The sequence below is a fragment of the Lontra canadensis genome, unplaced genomic scaffold, assembly GCF_010015895.1.
Source record: "Lontra canadensis isolate GAN:19392208 unplaced genomic scaffold, GSC_riverotter_1.0 scaffold214, whole genome shotgun sequence".
Lineage (NCBI taxonomy): Eukaryota > Metazoa > Chordata > Mammalia > Carnivora > Mustelidae > Lontra > Lontra canadensis.
Window position 1 is genome coordinate 684,038 of NW_022631208.1, and position 12,396 is coordinate 696,433.

At 34.0% G+C, this 12,396-nt stretch overlaps 1 protein-coding gene across 8 annotated transcripts in view; it reads left to right on the forward strand.

The window, feature by feature from the left end:
• The window catches only part of HEATR5A (HEAT repeat containing 5A), a 94,326-nt gene that overhangs the window by 44,612 nt on the left and 37,318 nt on the right, over nt 1–12,396 (forward strand). For 5 of the 8 annotated variants that reach the window (XM_032848903.1, XM_032848905.1, XM_032848906.1 and 2 more), the window contains exons 18-22: nt 2,868–3,027; nt 5,749–5,938; nt 7,015–7,184; nt 9,668–9,694; nt 12,137–12,275. In XM_032848903.1, the coding sequence (XP_032704794.1) occupies nt 2,868–3,027; nt 5,749–5,938; nt 7,015–7,184; nt 9,668–9,694; nt 12,137–12,275 (686 nt within the window). The remainder of the gene's footprint in view (nt 1–2,867; nt 3,028–5,748; nt 5,939–7,014; nt 7,185–9,667; nt 9,695–12,136; nt 12,276–12,396) is intronic. The other 3 variants (XM_032848907.1, XM_032848909.1, XM_032848908.1) reach the window with 1 other exon arrangement.

Sequence of the window (12,396 nt, forward strand, 5' to 3'; positions counted from 1 at the left end):
TGCTCTTAACAAAATAGGTATGGAAGGAACATAAATCAGCATTAAAAAGACAATATATGACCAGCCCACAGCTATCACAGTCAGTGGTGAAAAGCTAAAAGCTTTTCCTCTAAGATCAGGAACAAAAAAAAGGATACCCACTCTCTCCACTTCTATTCACCTTGGTTTTGGAAGTCTTAACCATGCAGTTAGACAAGAAAAAGAAATATAAGGCATCCATATTAGAAAGTAAGAGATAAACTGTAACTCTTTGTAGATGACATAAGACAAAATTAGAAAATCCTAAAGACTCCACCAAAAAACTATTAGAATTAAATGAATTCAGTAAAATCACACAGGATATGAAATTAACATACAGAAATCAGTTTCTGTACATTAATTGTAAGCTGTCAGAGAAATTAAGGAAACAATCCCAAACACTATTGTCAATAAGAATAAAATACGTGGGGCACCTGGGTGGCTCAGTGGGTTAAAGCCTCTGCCTTGGGCTCAGGTCATGATCCTGGGGTCCTGGGGTCCTGGGATCAAGCCCAGCCTCAGGCTTTCTGCTCAGCGGGGATCAAGTGCTGCATTGGGCTCTCTGCTCAGTGAGGAGCCTGCTTCCTCCTCTCTCTCTGCCTGCCTCTCTGCCTACTTGTGATTCTCTCTCTCTCTGTCAAATAAATAAATAAAATCTTTAAAAATAAAATAAAATACATAAGAATCAATTTAACAAAGGAAGTAAACAACCTGCACACTGAAAATGTTAAGACTATTGTTGAAAGAAATTGAAAATGACACAAATAAATGGAAAGATATACCATGCTCCACAAGGATGGCATACAGATTCATGAAGTATTCCATATTTTAATACATACACACCCTATGCTCATGGATTGTAATATTTAATATTGCTAAAATATCCATACTGCTGAAAGCAATCTACAGTTTCAGTGTAATCCCCATCAAAATACCAATAACATTTTTCACAGTGCTAGAATAAAACAAAAATTCTGAAATTTTTGTGGAACCACAAAAGATCCCAAATAGCCAAAGCACTCTTGAGAAAGAACAAAGCTGGAGGTATGCTGATTTCAAACTATATTACAAAACGATAGTTATTAAAATAGTATGTTACTGGCATAAAAACAAGCACAGATCAGTGTGTTAGAGTAGAGAGCCCAGAAATAAATCCACATATATCTAGTCAGTTAATTTGACAAAGGAGTCAAGAATGTATAATGGGGGAAAAACAAGCTACTGCCTGGCTCAGTCAGTAAAGCATGTAACTCTTGATTTGGGGCCCATAAGTTCAAGCCCCACCTTGGTCATAGAGCTTACTTTAAAAACAAAACAATGGGGTCGGGGAACAGTCTGTTTAATAAGTGGTGTTAGGAAAACAGGACAGTTACATGCAAAAGATAAACTGGGCCACTCTCTTATATTGTATACAAAAATAAATTCAGAGTGGATGAAAAACTTGAAGACCAGAAACCATAAAACTCCTAGAAGAAAACATATGCATAAGCTCATTGACATTAATCTTAGAAATTTTTAGGGGGAAGGAGGTCTTGCTCCTCAGGCAGTGGCAACAAAAGCTACAACAAATGGAATTACATCAAACTAAAAAGCTTTTGTACAATGAAGGAACTATTAACAAAATAAAAAGACAACCTATGAATGATGGAAGATATTTGCAAATCATATGTTCGATAAGGAGTTAGTATCCAAAATACATAAAGAACTTATACAACTTAATGTCCGAAACCTGATTTTTTAAAAATGCGCAGAGGACCAAATAGACATTTTTCCAAAGAAGACATACAGATGGCCAACAAGCATGTGAAGAGCTTCTCCCGCCATTAATTGTCATGAAAATCCAAATCAAAACCATAATGAGACATCACTTCACACTTGTCTAATTGGCTAGTATCCAAAAGACAGTAACAGGTGTTGAGTAGAATGTGGAGAAAAGCGTACATACACTGTTGGGGGGAATATAAATCAGAGCTGCTATGGAAAATAGTATGGTGGTTCCTCAAAAAATTCAAAATACAATCCAGCAATTCCACTGCTGGATATTAATTCAAAGAAAATGAAAACATTGATTAAAAGAGATATATGCACCCTTGTGTTCACTGTAGCATTATTTACAACACCCAACTGTGTCTATTAATAAATGAATAGATAAAGAAGTGTGTAATATCGCTTAGCCATAAAAAGAAGGAAATCTTGCCATTTCTGACAACATGGAGGGACCTAGAGGGTATTATGCTTAGTGAAATAGGACAGAAAGACAAATAGCATATGATTTCACGTATCTGTGAAACTCAAAGATACAAGAAATAAACTGTTGGTTACCAGAGGGGAGGGGGTGCAAAACAGGTGAAGGGAATTAAGAGGTCCAGACTTCAGTTATAAAATAAATGTCATGGGATGCAATGTATAACATATAGAATATAGTCAATAATATTGCAGAAACTTTGTATAGTAACAGATGGTAATAGACTTACCGTGGGGATCATTTCATAACGTATAAAAATACCAAATCACTATGCTATATGCCTGGAACTAATAGGATATTGTGTGTTGGTTATACTTCAACTTCTAAAAAGTAACTTAAAAATAAAGTAATAGTGCTTGTCTTACAAATTTAGTATATCTTTGAAAAACATTGAAATTATTCATACTTATTCATTAATGTGAAGACATTTTTATATAAATTTTCTTTTCAAGATACCTTTCAGGTCATTTTAGATTTTTTTTTATCACTTAACAGTAAATAATATTTTTTAATTTTGCAGCTATTCATACAAAATGTTTTGCCAGGTAACAGTGTACATGCATTAGTTTTGTTCAGTGATTTTTATTTATTTCCATGATTATAGACTGAAATCGGCAAGGGATGTAGTTACCAGAACAGGATACTCATTGGCTTTGGGATCTCTACATAGATACTTAGGAGGAATAAGTTCTTCTCAACATTTGAATTCTTGTGTTGGAATCCTTTTTACTTTGTCTCAGGACAGTACGTCTCCTGATGTGCAGGTAAATACCCCATGTGATACCTTCTTGAAATTCATGATTTGTATATAATGCAGATTGTTTTTATAGACCATTAGTTTGTAAATAATCTCCCCTCTAATAAAGCCAAACCATTGTTAAACTTGACTGGTTTTTGAAATTCAGATCTTACTATCTTTACTTCACATTCAGAGTTTCTAAAAACACATTCATTATCTTATTCTGAAAATGGATCTTCCATCTTAATAATAACATTTACTCTTCTGGAGATCTTAATTGGTACCAAGGATTGTTTTATATATTCTTCTAAAACATTAACATATTTAAGCCTCACAGCAATCTAGGGTGTATATTCCCCTATACAAAAAAAAAAAACTGGAACTTAGAGAAGCGAAGTATCTTACAGCTGAAAGCCAATAAATCATGGAATCTGCTCAAGAACATAAGTCATGACCTCTAAACCCATGTTCTTAACCAGTTAACCATATTATTGTGCACATCTTAACCCATTTCAGTTAAAATCCTCATTCTCTTGGTATCTTATTCAAATCCTGAATGACTTTTTTTATCTGCTCTTTTTCTCCGCTTATCTTATCTCTGCCTTCCTTGTGTGTTCCTAATTGCTATGGTAGTATTTTTCGGTTCTTTGCAAGTCCCCCGAGATGGGAAGACACATTTATTTTCCTGAAAGACTTTCGTCTTGCCACTTCTCTACCAAAAATTTGGAGAAACTGCTTATTGCTTCCTAAATCACCTCATTCAAGTCCTATCAACTGACACAGGAACCCTGTTATTACCCGAAAGTACTTGCTTTTCTTATAGATGACCTGCCTATTTTCATCCAACACGTGCCTTTCTCATATCTGCATTTATATTTTTCCTGTTCTTTTCCCTTACTATTCCTGTCTGATAATCCAAATTTTCTAGTGTTCTGAGATCCAGTTTAACCACCTTCTCATCAAATTTCAACATCCCTAATCCACAGACCTCATTCTTTGAATTACCATATTACAAGTCATCTCCTCCTCCTCATCGTCTAGTAGTTGACTGAGTTAACTTATAAGGTGTTCCATTCTTTCATCCTCACTTATTATAACACTTTTTGTTTTTATCTTCTTTCTCTTCTTCCCCTTTAAGAAGCCTGTTGTGAATGCACATACTTTTATATCAAATACTTTTTTTGTTGATTAAATACTTTTAGTGGCTTCCATTGTCATCAAATCTGACTCTTCTCAATTACTGCAATATCTTACTTAACAGTTTATTTTTGTAGCATTTAAAGTACTATAAGCTTTCTTACACATTCATTGGTAAGAGGGATAAAATTTTCTCAGTTTCCGAAATGGAGACATTTTTATATACTTAAAAAATACATAGAAGTAGAATATACTGTAAGGACCCTCTTATACCCATAATCTGACTGCATTGGTTATTAGTATATGGCCAGTCTTGTTTCATTCACTCATTCATTTGTTCATTCATTCATTAATTCATTGGTGGCTTAAATAACAAATTTTATTTTCTTGTGGTTCTGGAGGCTTGAAGTCCAAGATCAAAAAGTGTCACTCAGTTTGGTTTCTTCCGAGCCCTCTTTGCTTGGCTTGCAGGTGGTCACCTCACTGTGTCTTCACATGGTTTTTCACTGTGCTTATGCATCTCTAGTGTCATTCTGTCCAGATTTTCTCTTCTTAGGACACCAGTCACATTGGGTTAGGGCCCACTCTAAAAGCCTCATTTCAACTCCTGTCCAAAGACAGCCCCATCCTAAGGTATTGGGAGAGGCTTGTTCATTTAAACCAGAGTTGACAAACGTGTTTTATTAAGAGCCACATAGTAAATTGTGTACACTTTATACGTCTTGCAGTCTCTGTCGGCTACACAATTCTGTCATTGTAGCAGTAAAGCAGCCATAAATTTGTAAATAAATGAGCATGACTGTGTTTCAGTGAAGTTTTATTTATAAGAACATGACAGATCAGATTTCACTCAAAGGCATTTCATTTGTTTAATAGAAATATAGACTTATTTTATACATATTTTTATATGTTTATGAAAGTGCACTTGTCTTAAATGTGCACCTCTGTGAATAAAGTATACAAACTAAATACACCATGTAACCAGCACCTAGATCAAAAAATAGAACATTATCAATACCCCAAACGCTCTCCTCATGTTCTCTTCTAGTTACTACCTGTCCCACCAAGGATAACCACTATCCTAATTTGCAACATCATATATTAGTTTTGCCTGCTTTTATACTTTATATCAATGGAATCATATGGTATGTACTCTTTTATGTCTGGCTTTCTTCCAACATTATGTTCAAGAGATTTGTCCATATTACTGCATGTATTTGTAGATTTTGTTGAATCTTTTATTTATTTTGAATCTTTTAAAAACTAGAATTTTTGTTCACATAGATTAAACAATAAACAATTTTCAACAAACGAGATGCACTTCAGGCTGTTAGCTAAAGAACCAAACATAGTCATGGAATTCTTGGTGCTGAGATTTCAGTTTACCATTCTAAATTAGATGATTGTCTTTCATTGTTTTTTACTGAATATTTGAAGAGAAATCTTTTCTTAAACTTCTTATGTTTTCCGTTTCTCTTTCCAGGCTAGTAATAGCACACAAATTACTTTGCTGTTACCTTATCACTTGCTTCAACAAAGACAATTCATTGTGTTTTATGTTTCTTAATGCTGCTGTAGCATTTTAAATTGTTTTTCTCTGTCTTCACAGACCTGGGCACTACATTCGCTATCATTGATAATTGATTCTGCTGGCCCACTCTATAATATGCATGTGGGACCCACCCTTTCTCTTATTATAATGTTGTTATTAAATGTGCCTCCTACTCATGCTGAAGTTCACCAAAGTCTTGGTCGCTGTTTGAATGCCCTTATTACTACATTGGGTCCGGAGTTACAGGGTATGCATAGCTCATTTTGTGATTTTTTTACATTAAAAATGTACAAAGAAAATGAATTCATTTCTTATTACTGACACAAATACTTGTCAGTGAGGTGAAGTTTAGTTTAGCACAGTGTTCTCTGCAAATCCATGGGCAGAATGTTGAGAGTCATCTTGGGAAGAACACTTTGACTCCTGAATGTTGACATAATAGAATATAATGTAGAAATGAGAAAACTTAATGTAAGTTCCACCACTACTTAATTGGATGACCTTTGGAAAATCTTCGGTCTTTGTTTTCCGTCTCTATCAAATGAGGGAAAAATTGAAAAGCCTTTGTGATTAACACATAGTAGGTGATTGTATATTTTGTGAAATGCCATTCAGTGTGATTTCTTTTACCTTGAAAAGACAAGGAGTACCATATTTAGAAAGATAGATTTTTTGAAAAGCTTCCCTTTCAATGAAGGTGATAGACATCAAGTGGAATAGTTTAAACAACTCATCTCCTCTAAAAAGTAAGTGACTAAGTCCCAAAGCTCAGATAATCTGATCTGTTAAATGTAAAGTCTGTGATTTTAATATTTGAAATCATCTCAACTGATACAAGCAGAGCCAAGTTCATTAGTCTTTTCTAATTTTACTTTTTAAATAATTTGATGTAACCTAGTCTTAGGTTCTTGTAAGGATCTGTGTTGACATAAATTTTTTCAGAATAAGAATAACTAACATAACCTTAAAATCTGTCACCTGTATTATCCCTGCTTTTTTAGAAGAAATTTACTTCACAGATCCTTAAGTTTAAAATTGGTATTAGAAAAAAAATTTTTAGGGGCGCCTGGGTGGCTCAGTGGGTTAAAGCCTCTGCCTTCAGCTCAGGTCATGATCCCAGAGTCCTGGGATCGAGCCCCGCATCGGGCTCTGCTCAGCAGGGAGCCTGCTTCCTCCTCTCTCTCTGCCTGCTTCTCTGCCTACTTGTGATCTCCGTCTGTCAAATAAATAAAATCTTAAAAAAAAAAAAAACCCTAATAATATATACTTAAAGAGGAATGATTTCATAGACCAATTATTCAAAGTTCTCTGCTTTCATTTTAGGTAATAGTACTTCCATTTCCACCTTAAGGACTTCCTGTCTTTTGGGTTGTGCAGTGATGCAAGATAACCCAGACTGCCTTGTTCAAGCTCAGGCCATTTCTTGCCTTCAGCAGCTTCATATGTTTGCTCCAAGACATGTCAACCTGTCTAGCTTGGTCAGCTGCCTCTGTGTGAGTATAAAATTATTAGCGAATCTTAGTTTTTTTCCATTGGAAACTTAGGTTTATTTTAATTATCTAATCTGTATACAATAGCTATTTTCTCTTAATACTTTCTCTTAATTCTAGTCTTTTTTAAGGGGTGGACCAACTTTTATATAATCACATTTTAAACCTCATATATTGATTCATTTTTCTTCTCTTAATGCTGAACTTAATATTTGGAATATTTATTCATTAGTCAAAAAACATATATAGGGTGCTTAAATATGTCAGGTACTGTATAAATGCCAAAATTTCCATAGGACATGGAAATATTTGTGATGTCTTTGTTTTTCCTTTTCTTTTTTCCACATAATTACATATAAAGTTCCCTCCACCCCAGATGGGCAAATAACATTTTCCCTTAATATTCTAGTGGCATAATCATCAATATCTGGGTTTTAAGAATATGTTTAATAAGTATGACAAGATGAATGCTAAAAGTTCTGGTGAAATGGTTCATGATTGTCAATGGTTTTAAGATTTACCTTGTGTATCATCAGTGTCTGGATTTGTCTTAAAAATTGAGTTACATTTGGAATTAAAAGAACACCATTGCCTTTAAACATTTTCTACCCTGGCACAACACACTCCCATTAGTAACGTGACCGTTGAGAATCATTACTTTAGACAGCCCTTTCATTTACAAGCTTGAGGCAGGATGTGCAGCATTTCAGACCTTGAAAGAACCTCAAATGTCATTAAAACCAACCTTCCCAATGAAAAAGATAAATCAAGGACCAAAAAAGTCAAGTAATTTGCCCAAGGTAACATACCTAGTTATAGTGGTAGTTCTAAGTCAAGTCTAGAATCCAGGTTTCTCAACTTATTTAGTCCCCATTTCTTTATTTCTCACTGACTTCATACTTAAGGTTAGCTCTTAATCTCAGTTCTGCCACCTCCTAGTTTTGCGGCCTTAGGAAGTCCCACAACCTCTTCCAGCCTTAGCTACCTTGTTTGTAGAGCACAAGGATTACACAGGATGCCACCTGTAAAGGCACATGTCCCAGGCACTTAACCAACCACTCAATACATAGTAATTTTTTTTTCTTAACATATAACTTATATATTATATTAATCTTTGTAGTGACTTTCACAAAGTTATATAAGACTCTTATAAAGAGGATGAGACTGACTTTTCTGATAGAAACTTGGTTCCTGTCTGGGTTAAACATGTATTGGAGAAAATCGCACTAACTGGATTTTACCTTTACCACTAAATGAGTTTTCCCTAGGAATATTATTCTTTCTATTCCAAGAACCATTCCAAAACCAGTTACTGAAAAATAGCCACTCCTTTGCAAGTTGTTCAAACTTTCACTCTTCTTATACTACCTTTTTTTTCCCCCTTGAACTATAGTAGAAATTTTCCATTGGTAGCCTTTTGAAATTTGTTTAACTGATATGTGAATTTATTTACTAAGTATATTGAGAAATAAAGAGCAAAACTTACTACTAATTCTTGATGAATTAGAGCTGATCAAATTTGTTACTTTTTTTTCCCAGACTGAGAAAGGTTACATATAAAAAAGAGTAGAGACCACTATCAGATTTTTGTTTTAGGAGCAGTCAGAGCAATTGAGAAAATCAAAATTAACAGTTGACAAATCTTATTTATGTGACTCTTATTTAAGCTATAAATTGATTTTTCTTATACAGAAATAATTTAAAAATTACAGTCACTATAGTTAATTTTATGTCTTAATATTTAGTAAGTTTTATTCTGAATTTATTAGATTGAGTTTATTATAGAGTATTACCTGTAGTAAGAAAATTGCTTTTGCTTTCCTATTTAACATCTTTATGATCAGATTTTTTTTACAGAGAATTTAATTATTTAGCATGAAATGTTTTCATATTAATTGAAACTCCCTGAATATTCAGAATACATTTCATCATTAAGAATGAATCTTACTGGAAAGAGTTTTCTTCTAACTGCATGCTGTTTAACTTCCATTCTGAACTTGGTCTTAGCTACACTAGCAATTCTGAGTACTCTCAGTTTTAAAAGTTGGCTTCCAAGAATAAAAAAAATCTATAATTAACTTGTGATGAGGTAAACCATTAACTTTGTCCCTTGCTGGACACCTGCTCATGTTAATGCAATCCAGATCGCTCCTTTAACACTCATGTGTACTTGATCTGGCTTTGTTATTGAGGCTTAATGAGAGATTCCAAAGGAAAACCTTATTACACAAGTGTACATTTTTTAAGTTATTGTATATTTTATAGCTTTATATCTTGAGTTGAGTATTTCCAAGATCTTAGCTCAACTCATATTTTAAAGTTGGAAAATGAAGTATTATGGCATATTTTTAAGCTGAAGCTAAGCCAATTTGAATGATAGCTCTATCAATATTTGTATTTTAATGCTTAGCTGACTGTTGTCAAAGTCATCCTAGTATTTATATTTTGGTTTTGTCATGACCGGTCTGTCATTTGTTTTTGTGCAGGAGATCTTGTTGGATAATTCTGTGTTGGTAGGTCCCTGACCCTCAATTCCTAACTTATTTTGAGGTTTGCAATGCTGTTTCTTTGTGTCGTTTTTTTGGTTGTAGATGTTCTTGTTTTCCCCCTGCATCTCTTTGTTTAAGCTAACCATTAATGCCAAGTCCAGTATGTGTAGCATGTTACATGGTGTTTATTTAATACCACTGTAAACAAATCTTCCCTAACCTTCTCCAGCTGGTGCAGTCACTCCTTGCACTTAATTTTGCATCATTTTGATTTATATATTCCATTTCAGAAAGGAATTGTAATTATGGCTTGACTTAGTTTTTATACTTTTCCTGCTTGGTTTGTTTGCCTTGACTCATTCTATTCCTCTTCCCGATATAAATGCTGGAGAATGACATGGAGATATTAAGTGTTCCATTTTGCTTTGTGTGACTGACTGCCTTCAATCTTTTTTCTACCAAACAAGTAGAATACTTTTAAGCATGCTTTCTCTAAAAGAGTGTTTGACCAGCCTGAATAGATGCTGCACCTGCCTTGTATTATATGTTTATAAAACTCCAGTGAAAATAACTAGTAGATTCATTAACTTTTCTTTAAAATTGCCTCGTAGAATGCTTTTTTGTCATTGTTGTGAAATGCAGCCATAATTTTGGGCATGAGTAAACTTAATCTTTTTACATTTTAACTCCTCTTTCCTATTTATTAGTTTCTAACGATGGTTCTTTAACGTGACTTGAATGACATTAACTTCAGACTTTGTGAATGGCATTCCTTTTTCCACTTTTGAGCTCATGATATGACTTGAGGGTATAATAGAATATATTTATAAAGCAGTTCTCATTCATATGTTTTATTGATGATACAATCACAAATCTTTTCTGTTTTTTGGCGTCTGATAAAATTTAGGGTTCTACTCTCTTTGCATGTGTTTCTTACGTATCAAAAACCAGCTGTCAGGGGCGCCTGGGTGGCTCAGTCAGTTAAGTGACTGCCTTCGGCTCAGGTCATAATCCCAGGGTTCTGGGATTGAACCCCACATAGGGCTGTCTGCTCAGTGCAGAGCCTGATTCTCCCTCTGCCTACCTGTGCTTGCTCTTGTGCTTTCTCTCTCTCTCTCTGTCAAACAAATAAATAAAATCTTTAAAAACAAAACAAAACCAGCTTTACCACCCACTCTTTTTCCCAGAATTTATCCTCTGCTCTTTTCAACAAACTCACCTACTTCAGTCCTGTTTTTCTCACATAAACCAGATCTAGATAAAGATCACAATAAGAATTATGTTGTTACTTCTCACATTTTGCTTGGAAAATCAGTAGCGTAACATACATTCTCATTGTCATAAACCACACTAAACTGGCCTTTACTTTCATAGTTAGAAAAAAATAAATTTCAAAAACTCTATACTTTATCGTACTTATGAATCACTGAGTTGGAATTTGTATCCAGAACCTTTGATTTGTTTTAATTGTTCATTTAAGGTATATCACAGTCATATCATTTACTTGAGTAGCTACAACCTGGTAAGATTCACGTTGTTCAAATACTTCTAAGTAAAAAGAATATATATTGAGTTTGTCATTATGAGCAAAAATACTCTGTATCTCTAAGAAATGTATACGTCTATGTACATATATGCATATCCATTTGTAAGTTGATATACATATATGTAAAATTTGTTGTCTGTAATGTGTCTCTAGATAGTGTTTTTGGTGAATATGTTTTGAGTAAAACTCTTTTCTGCCTTTATTTGAAAATGCAGTTACTTACTCTGTATGACATCTGAATAAAATACTACTGATAGAGACTATTAATAATAGTTAATAATAACCAACATTTATTGAGCACTTAGTATTTGCCAGGTACTGTACTCAGCCCTTTTACATGTGTCTTTGTGTTAATTTTGCAACAGTCCTGTGACATGGGGTAGTGTTATTTCCATTTTACAAATAAGGAAACTAAGGCATGGAGAAGTTAAATAATTTGCCCAAGGTCACACGTCTAATAAGTGAGGCAGTTTGACTCCAGAGCTTCCCTTTTAACCAGTATGCTATAGTGCTTATATGGATTTATATAAATTTCTACTTAGAGAATCATAAAACATTATAATGTTGCATGAGCGCGAACGTCTGAGCTACAAATAAATTCTCAATTGTATTTCTTTTATCTCAAAACTATTTTACTCATATAAATTTTGTGTTTTCTAACACTCAAGATGCTACTGCTTTGATTTGTTTATGAATATTTGTGTAATCAAGTACATGTGCTACTCCTTTAATTGTGTCTAAGTTAGAGTAAAAGATATGTACTAGAATAGTTTGAAGAAGTTGCTGTCTATTTAATAAACTGCATCTAGCACAGTAATGGGCTGGACAGAATCAGGAAGGATCCAGTGAATGTCTATTAGACTTAGTGTGAATGCCACCAAGAATTTCAGCTCTTTCATTTCCCAAATGGTATTTTTCAGGTGAATCTTTGTAGTCCCTATTTGTTATTGAGAAGAGCTGTACTGGCTTGTTTACGTCAGCTTGTACAGAGAGAAGCAGCTGAAGTTTCAGAACATGCTGTGACGCTTGCTAAGGATAGCAGAGAAGAGTTGACTCCAGGTAATTCTTTTTTATCAGCATTATCTCCAGCTCAGATGATTTAAGTTTTAATCTTAAATCTTTCATACAAACATGAGTTTTTAAAATGAAATATAAAAGTTAATATGTAATGTTTTAAACC